Source organism: Drosophila biarmipes, chromosome 3L (assembly GCF_025231255.1).
Source record: "Drosophila biarmipes strain raj3 chromosome 3L, RU_DBia_V1.1, whole genome shotgun sequence".
Classification (NCBI taxonomy): domain Eukaryota; kingdom Metazoa; phylum Arthropoda; class Insecta; order Diptera; family Drosophilidae; genus Drosophila; species Drosophila biarmipes.
Window position 1 is genome coordinate 22,479,083 of NC_066613.1, and position 27,301 is coordinate 22,506,383.

General features: G+C 38.8%; 3 protein-coding genes across 21 annotated transcripts in view; all 3 read right to left on the minus strand.

Moving 5' to 3' along the window:
- The window catches only part of LOC108034786 (polyglutamine-repeat protein pqn-41), a 120,031-nt gene extending 96,317 nt beyond the window's left edge, over window positions 1-23,714 (minus strand). For 6 of the 18 annotated variants that reach the window (XR_001768736.2, XM_017109752.2, XM_017109757.2 and 3 more), the window contains exon 1: window positions 23,262-23,713. The gene's annotated coding sequence lies outside the window, so the exon portion shown is untranslated. Of the gene's footprint in view, window positions 1-23,261 lie in introns of all 18 variants that reach the window. The other 12 variants (XR_001768738.3, XM_017109753.3, XM_017109759.2 and 9 more) reach the window with 6 other exon arrangements.
- Window positions 11,024-13,108, minus strand: LOC108034788 (cytosol aminopeptidase). The gene has a single exon (XM_017109772.3). The coding sequence runs from the start codon at window positions 12,820-12,822 to the stop codon at window positions 11,248-11,250; it is 1,575 nt and encodes a 524-aa protein (XP_016965261.1). The 5' UTR covers window positions 12,823-13,108; the 3' UTR covers window positions 11,024-11,247.
- A 1,988-nt stretch (window positions 23,715-25,702) lies between the features above and the next one.
- Window positions 25,703-26,736, minus strand: LOC122819041 (uncharacterized). 2 transcript variants are annotated; one of them, XM_044095092.2, is made up of 2 exons: window positions 26,202-26,736; window positions 25,703-25,872 (listed from the first exon to the last, which is right to left on the minus strand). In XM_044095092.2, the coding sequence occupies exons 1-2, from the start codon at window positions 26,734-26,736 to the stop codon at window positions 25,841-25,843; spliced, it is 567 nt and encodes a 188-aa protein (XP_043951027.2). In that variant the 3' UTR covers window positions 25,703-25,840. The 2 variants fall into 2 exon arrangements, with proteins under 2 accessions (XP_043951027.2, XP_050742111.1); XM_050886154.1 differs by lacking the exon at window positions 25,703-25,872 and adding an exon at window positions 25,989-26,144.
- Between the last annotated feature and the right edge of the window lie 565 nt (window positions 26,737-27,301).

Below are 27,301 nucleotides of genomic sequence, written 5' to 3' on the forward strand. Positions count from 1 at the left end.
CTTTGGTTGTTTGCATTGTGCTGTTTGTTTTGTTTGCTCAGCACTGTTCCGTTTCGCTTTTCTCTGCTTGTTCTGCTGGGAAACTCTCGAGCGAATAACCCAAGGCAACGCATCGAGGAAAAACAAAACGTTTCGCTGTCACGCGTAAAATATATCCATAAATTTCGCCCACTCATTGCATGCAACGTGACTTTAAGGAGAGGAAAACCACCAACTTGCATCTGCATTTCCAAGGAATAAATACAGTACTTGATTCACAGAAAATTGTAATTAAAATATTTTTTAAATTTACTTTAATAATAGTGTTCACCTCTCCCTGTAATAAATTTAAAATGCAATTAATCTACTTTAATTTCTCTGTAATGTTTGTGGTCGCATTTAATTGGACACAAACAAATAACGAGTCTGTCATGAATCAACAAGAATTAAATGGTATTACTACCAATTACTACCGATATTTGTTCTAATGTATAGTTCATAAAGTAAACACATTTGCTTAAATCAACAGTAATTACAGCGCAAAATTAATATTTTTACAAGACCTAACAAGTCGGTAACTACTGTACCGATTCACAGAAGCATTTTTGGCAACAAGTTCATGTTTTGTTTTTCTTTTATACTGTGGTTGGGTTGTTTGTTTTATGCTTTTTAATATGGCGACTGCGGTGCTCGTAAATTTACGCAGCAAAATTGTTTGAAAACCATGGGGAGATGGGTGGAAAATGCTGTAGAAGTTGGCTAACACTCGTGTTTAGGGTGAACCCGCTGTGCCATTTGACAAGAAACCGAGTCACCCCAAAGGAGCGAGACCCCTGCCAAGCAACTTTACTCACTTTAGGACAATTCCGACCCTCTGAAGCTGAGAAATTGTTGCTCGTCTTAATATTTGCTCAACCTTTGGCATTGAAGTGAAAAATGGTAGCTCGCTTTTTGGGGGTCCCCATTCGGAGTTTTATGAGTGATTTAATGCGGGAAAATGTGTGTTCTATGGCATGTGTGAAATTGAATAGGAAAAAAGGGAAATTTAATATGGAAATTGGGGAAAATCGTTGACATTTTATGACAGCAATAATGATACAAGAGTTGCTTGGGGACCTGTATTCTAAATCGAAATACTTGGCCTTGACATAAGCATTGAATGATAATTTAGCATAAAATTTCAAAAGAAGCTATCAATTTAAAAATGCAGTACGTTTTTTTTATTGGAACAAATATGATAATAAAGAAAAAAATATACAGGATATTCTGCCATAAATGGTATTATCTCCATGATACACAATCAAACATTCTATACCCTGGCCAACAGAATTACCATCTATTTTCCGAAAATATTCCCAATAAAACTTGTGACATTTTTCCATGTCTTTTTGCTGGCTTCACATTTGGCTATAAACGAAATGAATCTTTTATTTTAACGCAGCTGATGCTGCAGGTTTCCTCTGGTTCTTGATTGTTTTTGGTTTGATTTTTCCGTTTCTTGATTAGGGGGAGGTATTCACCCATGGGATTTGCAGCTGATTGGTTCTGTGCGAGGTTTGTTTTTCGGATTTTTTTCCGGTTGTTTATCTCTGGCACAAAACGAGGAAATCGAAAAGCAAACCAACAAAAGAAATAAAATAAAATAAAATTATCTCGGAGGAGGTACTTTAATTTGGAAATGTAGGGAGAATAAGGAAAATGGGGAAACTAAAGTAATTTGCATGGAAAATTCTTGGCACCTGGCTATGGAATTTTTTGCTAATTTAGCCGCAAATATTTACGCAGAGGAAAAGCACGAGCGGTTTTTTTTTGTTATGTTCTCAAACTTTTGCCATTAAAAACATTTGTTTGCGCATCAAATTAAACGCGTTGGTAAGCCGAGAATCGCTTCGGTTTGTCTTACCATTATAATTGAGAGAGTGGCGGTATTTTCGCGAATAAGTGGGTGGGTCTTTTCCGGTTGCACTTACTCACACCGACGAGGTCTGCGGGCGAACTAAATCGAGGGAAAGCGGTTTTCCTCTGAGGCTGAGAGACCGTATAACAGTTTTCCACTCTCTTTTAGCCCAGGAAAAATCGCTCTGCGGGTCTCTGCTTTGCTTTATCGTTAGCTTTGTTTACATTTACAAATTGCTGCGCAGGATTGAAACATAAAAATGTCGAACCACTTTAATACAATACGAAATACCCTAAAAAGATTGTTTATAATATCAGAATAAGTATATAATAAAATTTTTTTTTTATTTTGAAATTATAAACAGAATAAAAATTCAAGCAAACAATTTTCTTTAAAAATAATAATAAAATAATAATAATAATAATAAATATAGTTTTTTTTATTTATATGTGTTAGCCTAATAAGCACATTTGAATATTTTTTCGAAAAAATACCAAATTAGTTAATTGTCATTTTTGAACACTGAAAAATACCAAAAGTCTTTTTTTTTGGAACACTGGAATATCCTAATAGGTTTTTTGAAAACTGTTACTTAATAAAAATTATAAAAAGAAGTTATAAAAATTTCCTAACATCCTTTAAAAAGGGTATAAAAACCTTTTCCCCATTTTTCCCCCTTTTTATTTTTACGAACTTGTTTGTTGTAGTTGTTACTACAGGTTCGCCGGTGTGGTTGGTATTTTTGTTGGTTTTTGAGGTTTATCGCTTGGCGCATAAATCGTTTGTTGCCTGCAGCCAGTTGTTGCTGGTGTTGTTTTCATGTCAATTGCTTGACCTTCAATTAATTGCTGTGCTCTGCTGCCTGACATTGAAACAATTAACGGTCTCTTCCGTTTTCCCAGCTTTCCCAGTTTTCCTTTTTTTTTGCGTTGATTGAGATGGAAAACTGCATTCAAAGGGCGGCGGTGAGGGGGCGTGGCAGTGCAGCAATTAGTCTTTGTTCGGTGGATTGTTGCACTGACACCATTCGCTTGGTGATTTATATTGTCCAGGATGTCAAAGGATTGACAATGACTGTAAAGGGTTTTCGTAGCATACTTTTTAGCGCCGTTGTGAGCTTAGAATAAAAAATGAAGGTAAATAAGGTCGGTTTTGTGAGTGGTTCTGTGCTCATAAAAAATTCATTTTGCTTTGGCTCATAACATTATAATATTTGATTTCACCCTGCAACATTTTATCATTTTTATTTGCAGCTCAATACATTTGTTTTTTAATTTGCAAAATGTTTTGTTGAAAGTAATGAAAAATACTTTCCCTGATTACATTGTTGTGCCACAAAGGCAACCTTAATTATTTGAATTGACTGTTACGCTAGCGAGGTTCGAACCTTTTCCTCCTCTGAAAGGATTGAATTTATTGATTACTTGCAAAGCTTTTGTATTTAATGAAAAACACTTCTAAAGGACTAGCATGTTTTATATATATTTTTTCTTCTATTTTCAGAACCCATAACTTTAAACTGTAAAATTTAAGTTCCATTATGTATAAACTCTGATAGCTTGAATACATGTTTTACTAGAAACCTTTTTAGCCAACGTACTGCAAACAACATGCGGTTGGTCAAACATGCCAAAAAAGGTGGACAGCAGACGGCAGCAAGGGAAATGGGGACAACACAAGTTTTAAGGACAACTAAGGATGGAAATTCGGGGGATGAAAGGTGCGGACCAGGGCCAGAGGACCAACACATGTCACAATTCTGTGTAAAAAGCGTCTTAAAAATGTCCGAGCTGCGTTCTGTGACAAATATTTTTGGGGAACGCAACACATAAATACACTGGTAAACTCAGGGATTTCATGTGACTGTGTGCGTGCTTTCAAGTTTGGAATCCTTGAAAATATGCAAATATCCATTTACATGGACGCCCAGCAAAAGAAAGAAATAAGGACATAAGTGATGACAATTTGGCAAACATGAGTAGGAATAACAAGCAACTCTACATTTACATACCGGCATCTGATACATCCAATGCATAAGTTTGCATATGATTAAGTTAAAAAAATGTTTTCATTTTTTGCTGGCCGTAAATCGCAAAGTCAACAAACTCTTAACCGCAATCGATCGTTTGCGAGACCGCAGCGAATAATGAATAGAAAATTATAGGAAAATCCACTCGAAATTCCTTTTTAATTGAGTTGGGCTGCAGCTGCGGCGGTCCATCATTAGAGAAAGAAAAGCGAGAAAAACAGCAGAGGAGAACTGATGAAGAAAATTTTTAGCTGGATTAAGTGGATATGCTATGAATATTTCGTTTTTCCCTCGCTCAAGAGGAAAACGGAGGATCGCAGAAAAGGACTTAAAAAGGAGAACGGAATTTCCGCGGACCTGCAAAAAATATGTCTTTAAATTGCACAGACATTTGCCTTTCATTTCAAATTTAATTGAATTAATTTGTGCAAAATGGTAAATTCCTGAGATTACGCAGACTAATTGACTTATTTCTGGAGAAAAAACAAAGAGAATTTCAGTAAAGTTTAAAGGATTTAAATTGACAACACAGTCAATTCTTGAAATTTTAACCTTTTCACTAAAAATGTGACATATTTTCTCTATTAAAGCAATCGTAAATAAAATCCACACTTAATTGGCTTTCATTTGCATCCTCAGTTAAACAATATCTTCTGCTTAAATGCCTGCCATAAATGAATTTCCTTTGTTCCCCCGAGGACTTGCAATTTTAAACATGGGAATTCAAAGAATAACCATTTTTGGTCTACCCATCGTCTAATTTTTGTTTCTCCAGCTTCTAAACAAATATTTGCATATCCTTGGAGGCGAGGAGGTATAACACAAAGCCAGCAAAGATACGAAATCAAATTATTGTTTTCTGTGGGCAGAGATTTGGTTTCATATTTCTGCCCGCCTAGAAGAGACACAATATTTGGCAACAAATTTTAGACAATGTCAGCTGGCCGCAGGCGCAAAATTTTAATTGGATCATCGGGAACAAAAGGAAACGAGCTGGTGTGCAGGGTGTCCTGCGAAAAAGTATATATTTTTTGCCCCTGTCACATAATGAGGCACATCAAGCTAACGACTTTTCCTCTGGCCGACCATAGATAACCAGAGGTGGTGGAAAATTCTGGCTGGCTGAAAGGCGCAACTTTGAAGTGTCATAACACAGCGGCAACGGCGAGAAAAACAACGACCCCAGCATGGTAAAAAACATTAGGGAAATCTCCCTCGGGGTAATTCACGTTTCTGTTTACGCTGAAATGCGGCTAATTTTCACAACGACAGCGGCAGCAACAACAGCAATGCGGCGCGAAAATGTAATGGAAAATGCGAACAAAAGTTCTGAGTACGTCACATCGCCAAAATGAAGCCAATGGAAAACTGAGGAAAAATAAAATGAGCTAGTAAGAAAAGGAGATAACTCTTACTTATAATAAAAGCTTAGAAGTTCCTGCGTGTTTCTTGTATTGCTTATACGAGTTAAGTTTTAATCATTTTTAACAACACTTTGACGTATTTATATTGATAACTAGAGCTTTCCCCATCATCACTAATTATCGAATCATCAAATCATAAATTAATCGAAGCATGAAACCATCGAACTATCAAATATCGAAATCATCGAATCATTAAATCATGGAATCACAATACATCACATCATCGAATCTTAACTTTTAGCTCAATATTTTATAGCGAAAAAATGTAAAATTTGTAAAATATGAGCAAAGAGATAACTACTGAAATATAAGAAAATTATGCAAGCATGGGGATCTCCAGTGGATTATGTTCTTCGCATTTTCAGACCTTAACTAGTCAAATTTATGGTCCATTGTTGGTCCTGAAGTGAGTGGCCATTTTCAATTTGGCCACCGAGAAGGGGGGCAAGTTTTCCCTGTCAAATTTAGCATGCGGGGATGACTGGAAACTTTTTGTGCGACGGCTTCCTGTCTGTTCCTTGGACCGAGGAAAAGTCCGGCCAGGAGCAGCGCTGCATCCGGCGGAAACGAATGCGACATTTTTGCCAACTGCCATAAAATGGAACATCCCCGAGAGCGGCTTCAATTATGCAAAAAGAGATTTGCCAGGTCGCCCACACCACTGACAAAACGGTCATCTTCTTGGCCAAAATTTGCATTTAATTTTCATTATTAATTATGCAATTATTCAGGGGCCAGCGCAAATGTTGATTCTAGGCCAGATGTTTGCTCATTATGCTGCGAACCTTTTCTAGTTTATCTTTTTCCAGGGGCCATTATGCCAATAAGCCAAATTGTTTATGGCCCACATTTCGGGTGGAAATGGATGAAGATGGAGCCCTCTGAACAATAGGGTAACTTCTTCTCGGAATCATTTATCATTTGCCTGTGCGTTTGACCTAAATATCTATCACAAAGTATGCAAACAATAGACCCCAACCGAATATTAAGTTGAAGGCAAATTTCCACAGAGATTTCACCCAACTTATCGTCCGAGCAAAAGGAAATATTCCTTCCACTTCGATGATAAATTCAAAAGGCATAAACTTACGAATTGATAAACCAGTGGAATCCCGGCGAACTATTTCCCATTTCCTCCCGGGCATATGGCGCCGAAATCAGTTTGGCAACAGGCCTGTTATTAATTCGCCAATCAGCATAAGCAGCTGATGCGTTGATAATGCCCGGGGGCGGGAAAACAGGGGGAAAACAAAACTAATTCGCAGATCTCTGAATCGTCAGTAGTCATAAATTTAGCCAGGGGCTGGAAAAAGCGAAGGAAAGAATTGCAACAAAGTGGAAGCGAAAATTGCTCGAAGTACACCGAGAAAATATTAAGTATACGCACTGATGGCATGGATTCATAAATTTACGTGTAAATTAACATGGTAAATAAAAGAATGAATGAAAAAATCATTAAGTTCTAACTCACTGATTATTTTATGGTTTTTGTTTTTAAATATTTAACACAATTTGTTTTCTTGTGTAGAAAGAACAGAGTAGCAGGACATGGGGAAAACTATGTGGCCCGCCTCGCTTATCGCTAAAAGAAAATCAGCTGGCAAAACTACTGGCCTTAGTCGAAGGACCAGAAGCTGAAGGAAGCAAGCGGAAGTGCTCGAGAAAAAAATATGTAAAGCCAAAGGAATGCCACTCTCTCTGCTCACAAAACACCAACGAACACACAAAAGGCCCCAGAGGAAGTGAAAGGAGCCAGAGGAAGGAGCTCGCGTAGTGGGCTTCCCCGGGCAGGAAAAGGACCCGGAGAGAGCAAGGATATGGCCCAGTATGATAAATAACAGATGAGCAAAGGGTGTCGGCTTTGTAGCTCCCAGTCGACTCTGGGGAAAAAGCGGGGGACTGGGTAAATTGGGTTCGTTGCTTATTGAATGTACGACATCGGAGCAAACACTAGCTGGAGATCCTGCACAGGCGACGCAAAATTTATGACTATAATTATTAAAACTAAATTATAGAAAGAATCACTAAAATTTTTTTGCCAACTGATTTTGAAAAGAATTTATGGCAAATATTTCATAGAAAAAAATTCCATAAAATAAAAAGGCGCCTACATCCCACAAAAATTATTTTGTGTTAAAATCTATTAAATGAATTAAGTATCTCCACAGTTTCATCGCCAAAAGTTTCTCGCGACCTTAGTTTTGGCGCCTGGGAGATAAAAGAAAAGTGAATAAAAAATGACTCATGTTGAAGTGAGCGGAGGACTTTCTGCAGCTCCATCGACAGTTGCAACTCGTGGCGAAATGTTCCCAAATACATTGACTGTGAGAATACATTGACTGTCATGAATATTAAATTGCGATTATTGCCACTGGCAATGCGAACTCGAACGTCTGACTTGGCAACGTTTGATGGCTTTTGGGTTTGAGTTTTCCGGCAAGTTTGGCCAGATGTTTCCCCTGGTTAGCCACAAGCAAGGTCCCCGATGGTATCTCGATTTGGATGGCAACTAGTTGAGGTTTAGTGAGAGCACTTTAATTAACTCGGATATTAACCGAAACCTTTAAGCTATGTCAAATGCATGCATGGCTGTGAAATCCATCTGTGGCCCATATCGGTTTTCAGTTTTGGCTTCTCTCTGTCTCTCTATTTGATTGATTAATGGCCTTCAGATGGGCGGGGTGGATGGGGGCGGATGAGGAGGCGGATAAGTGGGCGTGGGGCTGGGAAGTGGCAAAGTAAAAATTGGCTCGATGCTCTCAGCTTGATGTGATTGAGAATTTGATTTATTGGCAGCAAACTAAGTTTGGCCAACGTCAAAAGCAGTCAACCGGATGCAAGTTGACACTTTGCCTTTTCATATGCAGAAATACACAGGGAAAATGTAGTGTTACCTTTTTTTTTATTAAAGAGACGCTTAAAAAAAAGAAGAAATGTTTTTAGGAATATTATTTAAGTATTTACTTTTTATTAAAACATTTTTTTTATCAATTTTATTGAACACTTTTAGAGCATCAGGCTATCATAGAAATCTCAAAACACAAACTTCGTTACAGAAGCCAGGTCCCTAACTCTGATATTTCAGTTGATATCAAGTTTTAGCACGAAACACATCAAAAGATCCAAAATCCAGATTCCGAGATTCTTCCGACACAAAAAAAAAAAACAAATTTTGAGTAACCAAAATGTATCGAAATCTTTTGTTAGCTATGCCACTCATAGCCAATCGTATACGCAATTCCGTGGCCAGTCAATTGGTTCGTCAGGATAAAAGCCGGGAAAACTTGAGGCGCCTTCAGCCAACCCTAGAAGTTGCGAACAACACCAATCTTTCCTGGGCCCTGCGATTCAGCCAGTTTGGGATTCGACCGAGGACCGAAGTCTTCTTAAAGAATCTTCCAAAGAGGGATGACGTCTGAAGAGTGAACCGGACCAGCAATAGGCAGAAGGAATTTATACTTTCTATAAAAGTTTTAAATACACTAGGATAACTTCTAAACATTTTTAAAAAGTTGTGTTTCTATAAATAGGAATTTTTCTCAAATAGCGGGTGATAAAAGTGTCTACCTCAAAACACGTTTAATCCACAAAATACATTTGTTTGAATATGACTTCTACATATTAATTTAGTTTTTAACTCTTGCTTTTGTTAAAAAGCATTTGTTTCAAATTTTCGTCTTCAATTCAAAAGCATTTTTTAAACCACAAAGTTTTTGATTTCATTTTCCTATGTGGCAAATGCAATGGCACAGGGCACATGCATAAATTAATTGCAATCAATCTGCTAGTGAAGTGAAACCAACTCGGAAACTTTGATCAAGTTATCAAAGTGCAGATATGAATTTTCCAAGGGCGGCGGCAGATGTGGAAAAACTTTTCCCTTGCGTAATTAAAAGGAGAAAAGTAAGAAATTAAAAAGCTGTGAAAAAGAGTGTGTGGGCCAAGAGCAAATCAAATTAAAAAGTTACATGCCATACACACATAACCCGCTTTTGCAGCATTATAACCCGGGCTAGACTACTGCTTTTTCCACTCGTTTTTCCACATTTTTCCCAGCCACTCACATATGATAGAGGGGAAATATATATCCTAAGCCCATTGTGTTCGCTTGGCTTTTGTGGCTCAAGTTCGAAAGAGGCTTTGTCGTCGGGCGACTGTAATTGAATTTGGCCCTTTGTTGACAAACAAATTATTCTTGACTTAACCAGTGAGGTCGTAAAAGAGTGAAGTAAATTATGTTAATTTTACGTTGTACTCTTGGCACTTTTGCCCGGGGAGATGTGAATTTAATTCGGTTAACGTACAATCCAATATATTTAATGGCTGCCAACACGCCCGCACATGGTAAGCGAAATAAATTGAAAACGTTGTGGCCTGGACGTGTGGCCCAAGGACCAAGAACCAAGGACCAAAGACCAAGGATTTTCCATAGGCGAACATCTATAGATAAATGTCCAACGGTCACGTGTGCGGTAGTAACTGCTGCCCACTGGATAATGACGAAAATGGTTAATACCCATTCGCTTGGAAAAATGCGAGCTTACATAAAAAGAAGGATAATACATAAAATACCATCTCGAGGAGAGTGTCCTTCGTTTATTGCTCGAAAGTATGCCTGTGAAAACGGAAAAGTATTTTAATGAAATTTTAAATGCCAATCAATGGAAAATCGGTATAAGCCGCGTTGCTTCATTTTAATACATCGATGAGTACAAATACTTTTAATTGGCAATCCGAAACGCACATAACCGATTGCCCCAATCCATTTGCCAGCAAAAAAAGTGAAAAGCTTTCAATAAACTTTTCGGCAACTTGGAAACTCATCCGTGGCTTGTGGCTTTCAAATTGTAAGAGAAACATTTCGGGTAAGGCAAAGCGGTTACCTGATGAACATTTGCGTCTACTTTATTGGTTATCATAGATCTACACTCGGAAAAAAAGTTCCTAAAATTATTTTACACAATCACGAAAAAAAGAAAAATTGTCGGAAAAGTTTTGTAATACTCCAATTTTGTTGCTTTCCTTTTGAGTCAACAATTTTTTTTTTAATATATAAAAAAAATGTAGATTTAAAATAAATATAATATATAAAAATATTTAAGTGTAAGCTACGAGAAAATAGCCTGGTTTAATAGCCAACCCTTGTATGTGTTGCAAGAAGCACCTGGTCCTCCAACCGCAGGATACACACGAACTGGCACACATATCGCTGTTGCCATTGCCTTACTCTGTTATTTATGATAATTCAAAGTAATATCCCGGAGCAATTTCATCAACAAAGACACGGCTCAGGGCGGGGTGCCGAGCTCATGTGGAAATGTAAATATCCTTTTGCCAGTCAAGAGTGTTCTCGGAGCCCCGGACCTGCATTCCCACCACAGAGGTGTGTTGATGGCTTCGAAATGGCTGAAACGTGTCAAATGTGTGAAAATTGGGAAAATTTGTTTGTCTAATTGGAAGGGAAACGTGCGGTAGGCTAGCCATTACCCGTATTTCAGGGTCTTTAATTTAACCAAAAGAGCAGGTGTGCCCTTCAGACTTTAATCAAAAGAGAATATGGTAATTTCACAACATGAAGGGATTCAGAAATTGGGTTAGAAAGGAAAAACATTTTAATTGGCGCCCCCGGGTGGATTTACAATTTTTTTGCACGCGTTGATTTAATGACGCCTCGAGATGTGTGAAATAAAATAATTATTTACATTTGTAAAAGCTGTTATATTCTTGACACACATTTCACACACAATTTTGGTATAACTTTGGACACTGGACAGGAATACTAATCACTCCACAAGACGGCTACAAAACGCTATACACAGGAGTGGGCTCCACACCCACTATACACTGACAAAGGGGACTTCTGCTTCTCATACGATTTCATTCTCTGCAGATTCCTCGGACTCACTTCAGATATTCCCTCATTTTTGGTTAGCCGGACAGGCCATTTGGTAGAGGAACTGCACCAGGGTGCGAGTGGGCCTGCCAGTCATGTACTTGCGGGTGAGATACGGTACCAGTCCATGCTTTGTCAGCATGCCAGTGCCCCGGGTGTCCAGATGCGCCCAATCCACGCAGGGAACCAGTTCGTGGAGGACAGCGGCCGCCAGGCAGGAACTGGCCAGTCCCCGGCCATTATTGCTCATGTCATAGCCCATCTCATCGGTGATCTGCTTCTTATAATAGTTCCACAGCGGCAGACGCCACACCCGATCGCCGGTGAGGGCTCCCGCGGACTGGAACTGCTTCCAGATGTAGTGAGAGTTGGAGAATATGCCAGTGGCACCGCCGCCAAAGGCCTTCTTTACGCCCGTTCCCAAGGTGGCCACATCCACCACCAGTCGGGGCTTATAGGTGCTCTGGCCGTAGAGCATGGGATCCGCCATCACGACCACTCCAGCCTTGTCCAGATCTCGCACGGCCAGGGATTTGTGATTCATCAGGGTGACCACATCGCCTGGCTTGCAGGCCATTCCCGAGGGCATATTCTCGCAGAGCGGGATGATGCAACACACATTGATGGGCAGAGACAAAGCCGCACAACATCGCATCATGGCCACACAGGAAGCCGCTCCCGACATACAGGCCCTGTACTCCTCCATGCCCCTGCACTGCCTCAGATTGATGGCTCCAGAGTTAAAGGTAATGCCCTTGCCCAGGAACAAGATGGGTTTATCCTCCGGATTGGTGCCACAATAGGTGATCTCCATCAGGACGGGCGGCTCACAGCTGCCCTTGGCGATCATGAGGAACGAGTGCAGGCGCTGCTGTTCGATCCACTCCATGGTGCGGATCTCCACGGTGATGCCGCAGGGGCACAGGGCATCCACGGTGGCCTGGGCAAAGAGCGTGGGTGTCATACAGCAGGCTGGAGTATCGCACATCCTGCGGGCCAAGTTCTGGGCCTCCGCCTTGAAGACGCCCCGGGTCCAGCTATCATAGTCGGGCGACTCGTACAGCTCCAGCTTGGGAATATGGGGTGGCTTCCTCTTGGAGTTCTGATCGCAGTACCGCCAAATGGCCAGGACGGCACCCTCGGCCGCCTGTTCGGCATAGTCCATGCCATCCACAAAGACCTCCGTCACCTCGATCTCCTGAAGCGAACGGGCTCCTATACCGGCCGCCACACGCACATTCTCCATGCCCTCGTCGAGCATTTCCAGTTCGTTGAAGCCAATGCCTTCGAGACCGACGCCAACCACTGCCACACTGCGAAATTCGGGATCTATGTTGTTGAAGACCTTGCCCCTGCCCAGGCGACCAGTGATCTTGGTCTCGCAGATCAGCTCCTGCAGCTTGCCCTGCAGACGATCGTTGACCTTCTCGCCAGCGGGCGTCAGCTTGGGATCATTGTCGCCCTCCTTCTGATAAACACCGATCACCAGGCCCTTGGCGCTCTTCGATTCCGGGCCGCAGGCATTACGAATTTGGGTCAGCTGGGGCAGACTCCTGGAGTGCTGGGCCACAGATTTCAGAACATTTCGCAGCTTGTTCATTGCGGGTGACTTTCTTTATAGCCTGCTCGGACCAAATTTAGTTACGACTGTGAATTTCGTGGTCCACCGAAATAGGATTACTACTGGGAATGTCTTTCGTTAAGCGGTGTGCATTCGGAAATAAATCGCTTTAATCGCTATCCTACAACTCAATTCACAAACATTAAACAAAAGACACGAAACACGACAAATAATTTTTATAAAGAAAAATTGTGTTTTTTTCTATATTTTCAAAAGCCGGACTAGGCACACGACACATTCGAAGCAAAGGTTTAACTGAGGCTATAGCCGGAGTCCATGGGCTAAAAAATATTAAATGTCGGAAGTTCGTTTCAAGGGTTGCTACATCATAAATGATTAATTTATTTATTTGTTTTCAAAAATTTTATAAAGAACACTTTTGTATAGATATATATTTAATCTATATTTAATAATTTGCAGATTTCTAAGATTCGTATTCCATTTTCAGATTTACTTTAACTTTAACCTTACACTCCATCTATCGAAAAGGATTTAATTCATCTGCTGAATATTCATTGAGCTCCATTATGGTAATCATCTACTTACTATGCAAGTGTAGGGACTGGTTCAAGCTGACAGAAGTCTTCTGAATTATGCTCGACCGCATTGCATAATTTAAGCGGAAACTAATAGAGTCCAAATGCGTTAAGCGGCTAATTAAACGCGAAACTTAACCCGCTCGTCAATGAATGCAATGGGTTATCCAGATGAATAAAGGGAGTCGAAAACCATTCCATTTGCATTCCGCAACAGCTGCAACATTTTCCAAATTTATATTTACAACAATTAAACAATATACTAAGCTTGATCATTTTTACGGAATGCACTTCAAAACCGATTTTCTAGATTCTATAGCTTAAGCAATTTGATTCCGATTTAGTTTTGTAATACCTGAATAAATTATTAAATAAGTTCTCAAATAATTTAGATTAAATTGTTCTGTTTAAAATAGAGCCATTTTCATGTCTGAAATTTCCGTAGAATGGACCCAAAGACTTGACTTCTAGGTTCAATAACTTTAGTTATCTAACTCCGATTAAAACGAGGGATACCTCTATGAGTTTGTAATAGAACTCTTTTATTATCTGAATCCAATTTTTTCACTTCAAAGAGGGTCAAAATTTTAGGCCATTTTCATGTCGGATTTGTCCGTATTTCCAAGGGTTTACAGAACTGGCCCCAAAAAAGGACTTCTAGATGCCATAACTTCTGTTATTGGATCCCAATTTAGACGTGGGATACCTCTATGAGCTTGTAACTGAATTCTTTTATTATCTGAATTAAAATTTTTCGCTTTAAAGAGGGTGAAAATTTTAGCCCATTTTCATGTCGGATTTGTCCGTATTTCCAAGGGTTTACAGAACAGACCCCAAAAAAGGACTTCTAGACACCATAACTTGAGTTATGGTATTCCAATTTAGTCGTGGGATACCTTTATGAGTTTGTAATTTAATTCTTTTATATTCAGAATTTAATTTTTTCACTTCAAAGAGGGTCAAAATTTTAGCCCATTTTCCTGTCGGATTTGTCCGTATTTCCCGATCCCGATCCCGATTTAGACGTGATATACCTCGATAAGTTTGTAATTAAATTTTTTAAAAATCTACATAAGTTTTACTATTTTAAAAGAGGATCAAAGGCTTCCAGAATGGGACCCCAAAACCGAACATTACTTGAGCTATTGAAATCCGATTTAGACGTGGGGTACCTCGATGAGATTGTAAATTAATTCGTTTATAATCTAAATTCATATTTTTTGTTTAAAAGAAGGTCAACATTTTTAAGTATTTCCGATGATTCCAGAATGTGAACCCACAGTACATTTTAAGAGGCCACAAATTTACCTCCTTAATCAAGTTAACACAGAGTCTTCCAAAAACTTTCCCCTAATCAAAAGGAAAATTATATTTGTTTTAATGTTGACGTTTGCTTGGAATTTTACGCGGTAACTGTAACGCAACCACAAAATGTTTCTATATCTATCCTCAGTTTCAGCTCAAAGTTTCCCAAGTATTTGTTGTTTTAGTTGGGCTGGTATTTTAAAGAACTTTTCGGCTTCGGCGAATCTGCAGGATGCCATCGCCTGAACCATGTCATAAAATGGTGTTGATGATGTCTGTCTGAGTGTGGGTCCGTATATGAAACCCTTATGTGTATATGGGAGGTATTTTGGTATTGGTGTTGACAACATTTGCTGCCAACAATTTCATTACCGCCACATTTAAAGTTTGGCCAAGCACACATTGAAAATCAGACAGCTTAAGATGCATGGCCTTCTAGATGGTGGCACTGTTCAAAAAAATATTTTACAAATAAGCAAAAACGAGCCAATAATTGTCAGTTACATAGTTTAATTATTTTATAATTTTAATTATTTTTTAATCAATCAATATATTACAAATTCTAGAAAATACTTTGAGCGTTTAAATACAGAGTGTTTGGTCACTCTTCAATGTAAATAAACGAATTTGGTCACATTGATAGTACAATAATTTATTTGAAGATAAGATATCCGACAAATTTAAGCGTCAAAAGAAAATGTGTAACTAGTAATCGACTAATTATTTTTTTGCCTGGTTTTTTTCTGTCAGTGCACATGTATGTATGCCCTGGCAAAAACTCGCGCTCAACTCTCGCTTATGACTAAGCCCGGCGGTCGGTGCTGTTTCTATTTGTACAGCAGTCAGGCCATCCATTCAGTCTTTGCCCCCTGAACTCTGCCCTCTGAAATCCATTGGAGAGCCTGAGCTCGTTATAAATGGAAAACTTTTGCTGCTTTCTCAAGTGTTTTTTCTCTACTATTTTTCGTTTTTTTTTTATTTTTGCCGCACTGTTTTTGGCTGTTGCTTTCCGCTTTCCCGTTCACATTTGATTCGGAAAGTTTTTTACGGCTGTTTATTTTACTTTTTAATGAGAGAGACATGTCGGGAATCGAGATCGCATGTCCCTGGTATTTGACGATTAGCCATGTGAAATGGTTGGTCAAGTTCCGTAGTTCCGTGGAAGGAACAACTTTTCTGCCCCTATATGTTTGGGTGATTTTCATGCCGGACCAAGTTACCGGGAAAAGTTTTGTGACTGATGGAGGTAAAAGAGGGGGCGGCTTGGAAATTTGTCAAGTGGCAATTCCAACCGGTGGCAAGTGTCTGTGCAACAGTTGAACTCACATTCCACTCATCTAAAGGATAGGTAGGATGATATCTACTCGTCTGCCAGTCTGCGTAATATTGATTTCCCCAGTTGAGTTTTATTTTTTTTTGTTTCCACTTTTGCATGACTCCCGGCAGGACTTATGCACTTATCCTTGGTCCGATTCCAGTCCTTTGGCAATCTTCAATCTCGTCCTCTAGTGGCTGACTGGATAACACACAGCTTGAGTGTTTTTAATTTCTACTTTCCTTTAGTAGTCATCCGGATGAGTGGAATGGTCAGGATATCGAAAGTCACTGAAGTACCCATCATCTGGCATTTGAACACTGGTCTTTTTTTATCCCAGACCCCTGTCCATTTGCATTCATTTGTTTGCCATTGAATGTGGAGCAGAGGAATTCTTGTTTGCCTTTTTATTGAAAGTTGCAATCAAATGATTGCTGTATATGTCAGTGCCATCGACCCGCATTCTATTTATTTCTTGTATATAGTTTTTGTGCCCCAATTTTGCGGCTTTTTCGCAACTGCATTTATTGGTTAGATTTTTTTCTGTTAGCCAACTGACAAAAACAGGTCACAGATTACGTTTTCAATTGAAAATGTTTTGCCTATCATTGGGTTAGCTGAAAGTGCATGTTATATAATGTCATTTCGAAATAAATTCGGGTTTACATGTGTTTTTAAATATTTCAACCATTCTTGGTGTTAGAGATATAAAATTGATTAATGTACTTTCGTAGTTAAGGGAAAAGAGATAAATATATATATTTTTAATCTTCTTTTTGGTAATTTGGGAAGCCAAAATTCTTAATATTCCTAGGCAGGGCCAAAGTTTATTGGCTCTATTTCCTAATAGAACTACAAATTTGCAGTTCAATTTGTTCACTCCCAATTCCCCTCTAATTGCCTTATAAATCGGTTAAGTAAACTTAGTTCTAGTTTGCTTCAGCTTTCACTCTTTTTATCTCGCTTCACCAAAGTTGGTCGAACTCCCAGCCAATATATAAATAATTGAGTTATTTGGGGACGGGGAGGAAATTGGCAGAAACGAAATGTTCTCATCACTTAAATTGAAGGCAAATATGTAGTTGGATTTCCCCCCAACTGATTTTCCATCAGAGGCAAATTGAAAAGTTGCAGCTCTCGAACGAAAATTGCAAGAGGTTCATAGAAAAAAAGGACGAGAAAAAAGGGAAATCCTGGCTAACACATGAGTGTGTGTTAGTCACAATAAGCTGCAGCTTAGTTGGCCAAATGGAATGATTTGCATACATATGTATGTACTTCCCCCTTTGGCAGGCAATCAAAAAGTCATTCAGCCCTGTGGGTGCATTCATTTGATTTTTTAATTGACGTTTAAAGTTAGTTGAAATTCATCATTAGTCTGATTGATTGACACAACAACTGTCAAATATTTTCCTTTCCGAAGCATTTATCAATTTGCACTGCTCTGGCATAAGCCGATTATGGCCAAGGCCTAAGGAATTTCGTTTGGTCACGATATCCCCAAGAAAAATGGCCCATGACGAAAATCTACTTGTCACCAACTTTTCAAAGAGAATAGTCTGTGAAAGAGACGGCCAGCCCCGGAGATTGAGTGAGACGAAAAATGGGACTAATTAATTTAAGACGCTCTGACAATCAGCATCTGTTCTCTGTCTCACACTTGGGGAAAATACGTCATTAAGCCTCTTAGAAAATTTCCTAGATAATTTAAGCAATTAGCAGACAAAATATTATAATTATAACATACCACATAATTTTGAAAACTAATAACAATTTATGGACTTTTTAGCTTAGCTTATGAATATGAAAGGAAGCATTATAGAAAGCATGATAGGAAGCCTATAATAGAGCATTCCACAAAAAATCCATTATCTTTCGTTTAAACATTTATATTATTTAAACTGGGCACCTAAATAGTTATTGTCCCAACTTTATTTTGAATAAATAGTTTTTTTGGTAATAAAACATAATTTTTACCAGTGAACTATCCTCTCTACCGTGACGTCCCTTTATGTCTGACACCCTAATGACGCACAAAAGTATGCAATATGTAAAACTTAGGGTCGGTGTGCGGAAAGGTCTGTCTTTTTGGCAGTGCAGCGGAAAACGCGCTGACATTTATTAATGTTAACGCATCAACAACAATCGCTTCGCCCGATGAAGTGGGCGTGGCAGATGGTACACCAGTGGAATTAAATACGCATTTGCCCTGTCAGCTCCACAGTGAACATAAGCGACTTTGAAGAGCGCGTCATAAAAGTTTGCCAAAGTCTCGGGTGGGTGGATGAGTCTCGGGTGGGTGGATGAGTCTCGGGTGGGATAAAGGGATTTACCCAGGCCACTCCGGGGATAATAAAAATGTGAAGGTGCCGCGTCGCATTATGAAAATGACATTAAAACGACAAAGGGATCATCAGTGTTAGGTAATATAAAAAGTCTAGAGAGAGTCTCAGTTATTAAAGTGGATTCAAGAGACAATTGCAAGGATGTAAATCCCTCTTTTAAATCCTTGGTGCAAGGACTTCAATCACGCAAGAAAATGGCAATTACTTTCAAGTTTCAAGTGCAGAGCGCTGAAACGAACTGCTGGTTAAGCACTACTCAGCATAACTAAATGCTCAATGTCAGGAGGAATTTTCAAAAGCCATTTGATAAGGGTTGAAGAAATCTGAAAGGTGGTAAATGAAAAATTCAAGGGAATTCATAGTCTTCAAACTATGTAATCTCATGAGAGCCAAAATATGTTATTAAAATTGTCAAATATTTGTTTGCTTAATTACAAACCTCAAAAATTTTTAATATAAATTAATTCGGATTTCCTGTGAAAAGAATTTCATAAGATATTTTCTGTTGCTCAGTCGAATTATGCTATTTGTATTATATTTGAAACCAACTTTGTTTATAGCTAAATTACTAACAATTTCAACTGCTTTATTTGCGTTTAAGGGACATGAAAAATAGTTTAACGTTTTCGTTGGTCTTGTGTTTTTTGTTTTCTTTGCAAAAATATTACAAGAGTTGCAATTTACAACCGGAGGCAACATCTAATCCCATGCATGTTGATCCGGCTAACATAACTCATACGTATTCGTATAATTTTATTTGTGGTTTTTGCATTGCGTTTTCCCCTTTTGGCGCCACTGGCAATTTGACGCGCAAAAACCTAAATCAAAATAAAAGTAAAAAATGTTAATAAAAGTTTTTCCTGTGTCCCTGTGGCCACAAAAAAAGTTTTAAAAATAAAACCAAGGAAGGCAACATAAATGCAGGAAAGCAGAGCAGCAGCGCCCAAAAGTCTGCAATTGTTAAACTGTTATACGGCCAGCAAAAGTCCAAGACAGCATCACAAAAAGTGTGCTACGCGAAAGGTCAAAGGGCGCATGATCGAAGAGAGCTAAAGAGCTGTAAGATGAAAGGGCGGATGCAATGGCAGTGGCAACAACAATTTAACTAGTTATATGAGAAGCAACAAGAACAACACCAAAAGGCCATGGGTTTAGGCCAAAAAACGTAGCAACGGGCTGACCTTCACCATAACTTGGTTTTTTTTGTAAGCATCAGAAAAAAATTCCTTATGTGTTTGTGTGTGCCACTTAGATGGGGGTGTGTGAGTTTGGTATCTGCTTTTGTTGGCTTAAATGTTTTTACGCTAAATGGAGCATCAGTAGCAGCAGCTAGAGCGTCATTGTGACGGCATTGATACGCGGAAGTGGAACCACACGGCGCATACTTAATGGGTGCGTGTATATGCACTTCAAAAAAACATTTTCTCATTAAGATATACATTTTTAAAAATTTGTATCCAATATAATTTAATATATCAGCTTGAAAATAACATAAGTACTTTTAGAAGACCACAGTTAACAAAGCTGAAATTAAAAAATACTTTTTTGTTTTAAAATATTTTACCACTGTTTTTTACAGAACACGTTTTAATTTTAAAAATCATAAACATTTCCTAACATATTAATGTTTCATATTTTTTTTGTGGCTACAGAAAATCGAACCCTTCTTTAAGTGATTCTGTGCGCCTCTGCATCTCGACTTGCATAATGATGCCAAACACCTAATGAGTTTGTTAACCCAAATGCTTGATATGGAAAGCAATTCAGCCCGCGCACCCACAAATCGTATTCAACCGAGTGATTGAAATTTTGCGGAATTTTTGCATCGATTTGCTGATTTTCTTTTTGCGATTTGAATGCGACATTTACGATGTGTTGGTTCAACAATTTTCGTTGTCATTCGCGTTGGCATCACTGGAAATATGTTGGGCATGATTGATGATATGTCTGATTGAATGGGGTTTTCGTCCAAGTGCCTGATGGATAGACGGTTCACAATGGCAGGTGGCGGTTGCCAGGATGTAAGTATACTTTTCTAAGCGGATTTCAGCCAGGACCATCATCATCTACAAAAGGAGTATTCGGACTTTTTTTTTGTTTCTTCCCGGTTTTTTTTTTCATGTGGTCTGCGTGTGCGGAAATTTTACTGTTTTTCAGAAAGAAAGAACTTAAGTAGGATTTTCGATTTCCCCTTTTTGTATGCTAATGCAATGGGGAAAGTGGAAAAGAGAAGCATTTAATCAAGTTTATGTGGAATAAATTATATTTGTACGCTTTCCTTGAAATAATGGCTACAGCAATGCCATTAGGCTTATTAGAAAAGGAAAAAGAGTGGAAAACGAGATGAAAAACCACCCAAAGAAGTTAAAGCGATTAAGATGGATGATGCCCGAAAGTGGAGAGCATAATAAAGAAAATTATGTGAAAATATAAAAAGGGTTGGGTAAGATTTTAAATGAATGAAAGTGCTGAGATATAAATGAAAAATGTTTATGCGATAAATGCGACAAACGAATATGTCAAAATGAAAATCGTGAAATTTGCATAGACTGCAATGGACATTTTTAACAAAACAAGTTGTGACAGAAATACCCACAAATTGCTGGCTCATAGAATCTCAGATACATATCTTGTACTTAAATTCCTTTTTTATTTTATTGGAATTCTGTGAGAAAGTAAGGCACATGCTGGCTAGATGCGAAGTATCATTTTGCATATTGTCCGAAATACATTTTACAAGTCTTCTGCAAAAATTTGATGTCGCAAGTATGCAGAAAATAAGAAAACATATGCAACCCGTGCCCATCAGTCTGCCACCCCAAAAAATGTTTGCTTTCTCATGTAAATAACTGCAAATGGAGCCGTTGAAATATAGTTCACAATAAAGTTTTTCATCGGATGGCTAAACAAGTCAAGTTTCTGAGTTTTTTTAAAGTAATTGCTGCTTATACCAAATTATAGTGCAAGTTTTCTCTTTGTTAGTCCTTATATGTGGGGGTGGCACGTTTACGCCCCGTGATTTATGGCACACAATTTTTGGAGGACTGTTGTAAAAAATGGAAAACTTTTTGGTGGGTCACTGTGAAAACAAGTCACACAAAAATGAGCGAAACAAACTTTTATTTGATGTGCCATTTGTGTATTGTTCTCGTTTGTTGTTAAATTGTAAACTTCTTCGTATTTCTTTGACAGTTTAATTTTGGCTGAAAATCAGGTGAACTTTATTATATTTTTCATTATTTGAAAGTCCCATGACAGTTTTTAATTGGGTGTATAAAAGTAAAACTTATACAAGACCTGTATATTGAAAAGTTAGTTGGTCACACTATTTTAAAATTTAATAAGATTGGTCACATAAGCTAAGTTCCATTTAATTCGTTTACCTTAAGCTACATTTATTTAGTATTCATAAAATGCTTAAGTAAAACCCAACAATGTTAGTTTTTAATATCCTTGTTTCTCAAACAAAAGGCAGCGGAGCAATGGGTAGACTCATCTTTCGTTTTCATATTTTTCCCACATCTTTTATCCTGCTCATGACGGAAGCCTCAAAGTGACAGACAATTTTAGCGTTAACAGGAGCCGACTGAAGTGAAGAAAACTTTAGCCACATGTGCGCAAATATTTTTTCCTGCTTCTGGCTTCCTTTTGCCTCCTTGCCTTCGTCGGCATAATAATGAATTACGTACACAGGGCCACCGGAGAAAACCTTGTTCCAGGAACACTGCAATCCAGCAATCCTTGCCATCAGCAACATCAGGCAACATCGCTTAGCTTCCTCGCCACGCTTTGTTGGCTGCAGCAATTTTACAATTGACTGTTTCTACAGTTTCTAAATGGGGAAACTCCCCATTTCGCAGTGAAAACCCCCTATTTAACGGGGAAGGGGGTGGTGAAATGGGTGGGTTTGTAAAACGCTTGACTTGTTTTACGCATTATTTACTTAGTTGGGATGCTGCCGCATGCCTCCCCGTGTACGTGTTCACGTGTTTGTTTAACTACACTCAGAAAAGGATTTTTAAATTAAACATTTTGATTTTAATTTTTAAAAGCTTCTAACTTTTAAAAAACACTGAGAAAAGGCAGAAGAACAATTTCAAATATTATTATTAAAAATGTAAACGTTCTTAAAATCAAGACGAAATTACTTATGAGTCTGCTTTTTAAGATGAAATGATCTTAAAAAAGAGATGAAAATTTTTCAATTTTTTTTTTTGAGCATAAATAAGTCTTCTTATCCGAGAACTCCTCATCTTGATTATAAAACCTGACTATTTTTTCAGTGTTTATTTGCGTGTGTTGTACCCGCTGTGCATTTATTTAAATGTGAGAGTGTGTCCATTCCGTGGGAATAGGGGCGTGGCAAATGAACTAGGATAAAAGTAAGTTTGCGGTAAGCAGCAAAACGTTTGGTTACAATTAATTTCGTTCCCTGCGTTGGGCAATAAGGGGAGATATCTATATACAGATGCAAGGGATGCGGGTGCTATAAAGGGGGTTGAGATGCCCGGGGTGGCCCCTTAATGCGAGCAATTTGAAATGAAAACCGGCCCCGGAGTCCTGTAGATGCAAAAGTATTTTGCGGGCATTTCTCCCATTATTTTCACCTCCAGCTGGAAATAAATGAAGGGTAAAAGCAAATCGAAATTCCCTGGCAGGCCATCAACAAAGGAATTCAACCAAATAACAAACGACGAAATTACACGAATATCAAATCAAAATTATCTACCTGGAAAACGATTTTTTTATGTCGGAAATAATGCAAGAATGGGCCATAAAAATGTTTTAAATGCGTTTGGGAAATGTGAAAATGCCTAAGATATCTCAGCGGAAGTATGGTCCAAAGGAGGATGTTACAGAGGCCAAAATGGGCGACATTCGAGACTGTTTTTGTGCAAGTTGATGCTCGAAACTTACTTGATCAACTTGTTTGCTATTCGTATATGTCCACTTTCTGTCTGTCCGAATTTGCTTGTCTTAGAAGCAGAAAGCACACACTTATTTTGGCACAAGATGCTGAATGACAGGCTGCTTATGCAACATTTATTTGATATTGTATTAAATATTTAACGCACGACACGATAAAACACTTTTGCCTCATTAATCTTACGCACACAAGGGCAGCGGTAGAAAGAGGAAAAGCTGCTAATTAAAGCCGGCACAACTAAATACACAGCGCACACACAAAAAGCACACACTCACAGAGAAACCAAAGCCTTTAGTCGCTGATTGATACGGATAGCCCAAGAACTTTGAGGTTTTTCCTCTGACGGTTAAGGGGGTTGTAGAATTTCTGTGGTTTTCCTGTTTCCTGTTTTCACGAGAATTTTACGCGGCTTGCCAATGCGAGGCGAATGAAGCGATGAGCAAAAGTTTTTCCGTCCTCACGTGAGCACTTGCTAGGGGAGACTGAAATTTTCCGCAAAAGAGCCTGTAAGTATGCAGCAGCCTCTGCCGTATAACACCACGGCCAGTATAACAGTTTTTTGTGCGTGAGAGAGCGGGCAAAATATATCTCGGCTCTTTGATATTACCTGCTAAAAGGCGACATAAAATTTGGTTTAATGCCCGACGACCTTCGGCATCATCAGCATAAACTTGGCCCAACTATTTAACCACCTACAGCAAGAAGAAAAGTGTAGTATAAACATATGTGTTCAGGCCAGAAAATCGTTTCCGCCAAATTGCCCAAGCGCAATTTATTTTTATTTGAACCCAGAGAACTTTATGGTTTTTCCCCCGAACGCCGAGGCACTGATGATTATGATTATTTACTCAGCCTATTTATGTGTGGGCGCTTGGTTACATAATTAGGCCATTAAATATAAGTGCCTGTGTCTCTGATTTCGCTACCCCAATTCCAGCATCACAAATCGATCAGGATGGCAAACAAAATCGCCCCCGACAAAGAGCCGGCAATTTTAAATGGAAACAGAAGGCCATAAAGAAAACGTATTTTCAGCGGCAACTTTTCTTCTTCGGCGGAAAACGTAATTGAATTTTTATTGACATTCTAGCGGAAGTGGAGGTGAGGACAGCTGTCACTTCAGCGACAGAGTTGGCTGGAAATAAAGCGCAACTATTTTGCAGAAAATGACCAGAAACGAAGACAGTAAAATTAATGGGGGAAAAGTCAGGATATAAGGGACACACCAAGATGGCGAGCCAAAAACGCAAGGAAATTCAAGGGATATAAAAGTACTTGAAATTAATTCAGTTTTTTAAGGTCCCTTTAAAAGGGGATTGGGCGGAGAATTCCTTATGGCGGGCCAAGAATAACCTAATTAGGGTAGACTTAAGGCAACCAATGGAGAATTTCTGCAGATTAGGGTGCAAGATGCTCGAGAGAAAAGTTTAAAAATAGCTATTTAAATTCAGAAAATAATAAAGGGGATAAAAGGACCGCAGAGCAATACAAAAGAATTTTAAAATAATTATAACAACCTATTTTTGTATTCTTAAATTTTCTTTGAATTGATCTTTAAATGTTTTTCTTTGCAATTTTTTCAGGCTTTCCATAGAGTTATCTTTTGATTTTATAATATCTTCATGCTTGGGAGGGTAAAACTGTTTTGCCATCTCTGCTTTAATAGAACAACCATTGAAATTGTTTTAGATATATGAAAATCTTAGTTGTCACGGCTATCTGCACCACAACATCCCACTTATATCATTTACAGTCACCCGCTTTAGTGGCCCCAATCGTTTTGCTCATTACCAGGAGACGCCCTCGTCTCCGGCTGGTCATTAAATTATTTTATACGGCCCATTAAAAGCGAGCATACCACGCTATCTATCCCTTCGCCACTTTTACTCTGCCACACTACATACATATAGGGAGTGAAATGCATTTGCAGTAGGGGTCATAAGCCAAAGGCTTATGTGGGAAAAGGGGGGCTGGCCGAGTGGCAGCTCCATCTGCGGCAGGTTCTATTTGCTATTATTATCATAGTCCGAGTGCTTGGGCGGTTATTATTGTTACGAGTGTGTGCTGCTCGGCTTCTAAGCAATTATTTAAAGCTCACCAAGGACGGGTGAAATGCGGAGACAACTTTCTCCCTTTCCCTGTCCACGGGGAGGAGAATGTCCAGCGTTTGCTGCTGAGATTTCAATTTAAAAACGAGGCCAAAAGGCTGCTCCTCATGGCACATGTGACCGCAGGTTTTTGTGCCAGCACAGCAGGTTCTACTCAACACGTCCAAAAAAATATTAACCGAATGTAAAACTGCTTTGTATAAGAATTAACCATCTACAAAAATTCTAACTAAGATATAAGAAAATAAAAAAACCTTATAACTAGGACCTTAATAATAAAAAAAGTTTTTTTATGATTTAATTGAAACTTGAAGTTTTGTTGCTGCAGAAGTATATTTCAATAAAAATAATTATAAAAGATTGCGGGACTCAGCTTTTACAGTAGTAGGGAGTACCATATATATATATTATTAAAATATAAGTGAGAGAAAGCATCTTTGAAGCCTTTTCTAAGTGCATTTTTAGAATTCGTCGTTAAAATCAGCATAAGATACTGTAAGAAAGAAAAATATTTAAAGATAATCAAATCAATAATTTTTAAAAGGATCCATAAACTGTTTTAGAAATATATTTTTTGATATTAAGAATAAGCTCTTATCATGTGCAGTTTCTTCCAGTGCATCAGTCACCTCTGTGATAGAGTTTCGCTTCAGGCTTGCTGATTGCGTGCCATTGTGCGGCGAGATGCTCACATATTTATTTACAATTTATATGCAGTGGCCCCGTCCCCCTGGGCACTTTTCGCACCTGTCGCCGCTTTTGTGCCTTTTTAATTGTCGCAATCAATTGAGCCAACAAAAGGTTAAAAGCTTAATTTATTACCTTTTAGTTCAATGGCCTTTGCCAGCAGGCAACGCACTTCACTCAAAACATTTGAGTGTTCGGCCCTTCGTTGAATTTTTGAATATTGTTGGGAAATCTGGGGATTATGTATACTCGATTCCGTAGGCCAGGCAAAGAGTGTGGTTGCCTTTTCATTCATCAGATTATGCCATTCCAGTTTTCGACGTATGCCTTGCAGAATTTGTTGCCTTGTCTGGCAATCTGTTTTGGAAATATCAACTGACATCTCCAGAATATCATCTATATTTTTAAAAGGCGATGGCTTGTATGTCAGCTCCTCCAGGGAAATTCGATTCAAATGCTTCTGAATCTGATCCATTTTGAACAAAACATCCTCAAGGGTAGCAGTTAAATTGTAGTTAGCTACGAGGCATTGAAAACTGAGGGCCAGATTGGAGTCGGGATCTTTGATGATGTCCTCGCAGTGTGAAAAAGATTTTTTAACCTCTGTTGTACTTTGGTACTGGCCATAGGAAAAACTTATAATTTGAAGAGCCGCCAGAACTGGCAACATCTTTGGCCGGAGAAGAAAACCAAACTGATATCAATTCGATGTCGAACTTGTCGATTCATTTCTTGTTAATTGATTTTGTACAGTGAGGGAAATTAAATGTGCGCGAGCCGAAGCGTTGCGCTGCCAACTTTGAAAACAGCACCATAAATTTTAGTTGGCACTCGTGAGGCTGCAAACTTTTGGAAAACTTGCAGCTCATCCGGGTTTTCCAGAACGAACTCGAGTTTTGCCAGCTTCACTTCCTTTGTGGCCGCATTTGCTGCCAGCAGCAGAAACGGCAGCGGCCACCATAAATAATCCATACAAATTAACGCAACCGTGCACATTTAGCAAGCCAAAAACTCAGACCACTTTTGAAGCAACAAAAAAAGAAATTAAGCTGCGAAGCTCTAACTAAAACACCAGAATGTATAACAGCTTAATCGACACCAGTTCGCTGGGAAGCAAACTCTAGAATATATTTTTTGTGTATAAAAAATAGCGCTTAAGCTCTTAGCATCCACCAAGCCATTTTTGGGTTCCGTTGCGCCATCAGGCAGCCGGTTTTCGTTGGTAAGCAGAATTT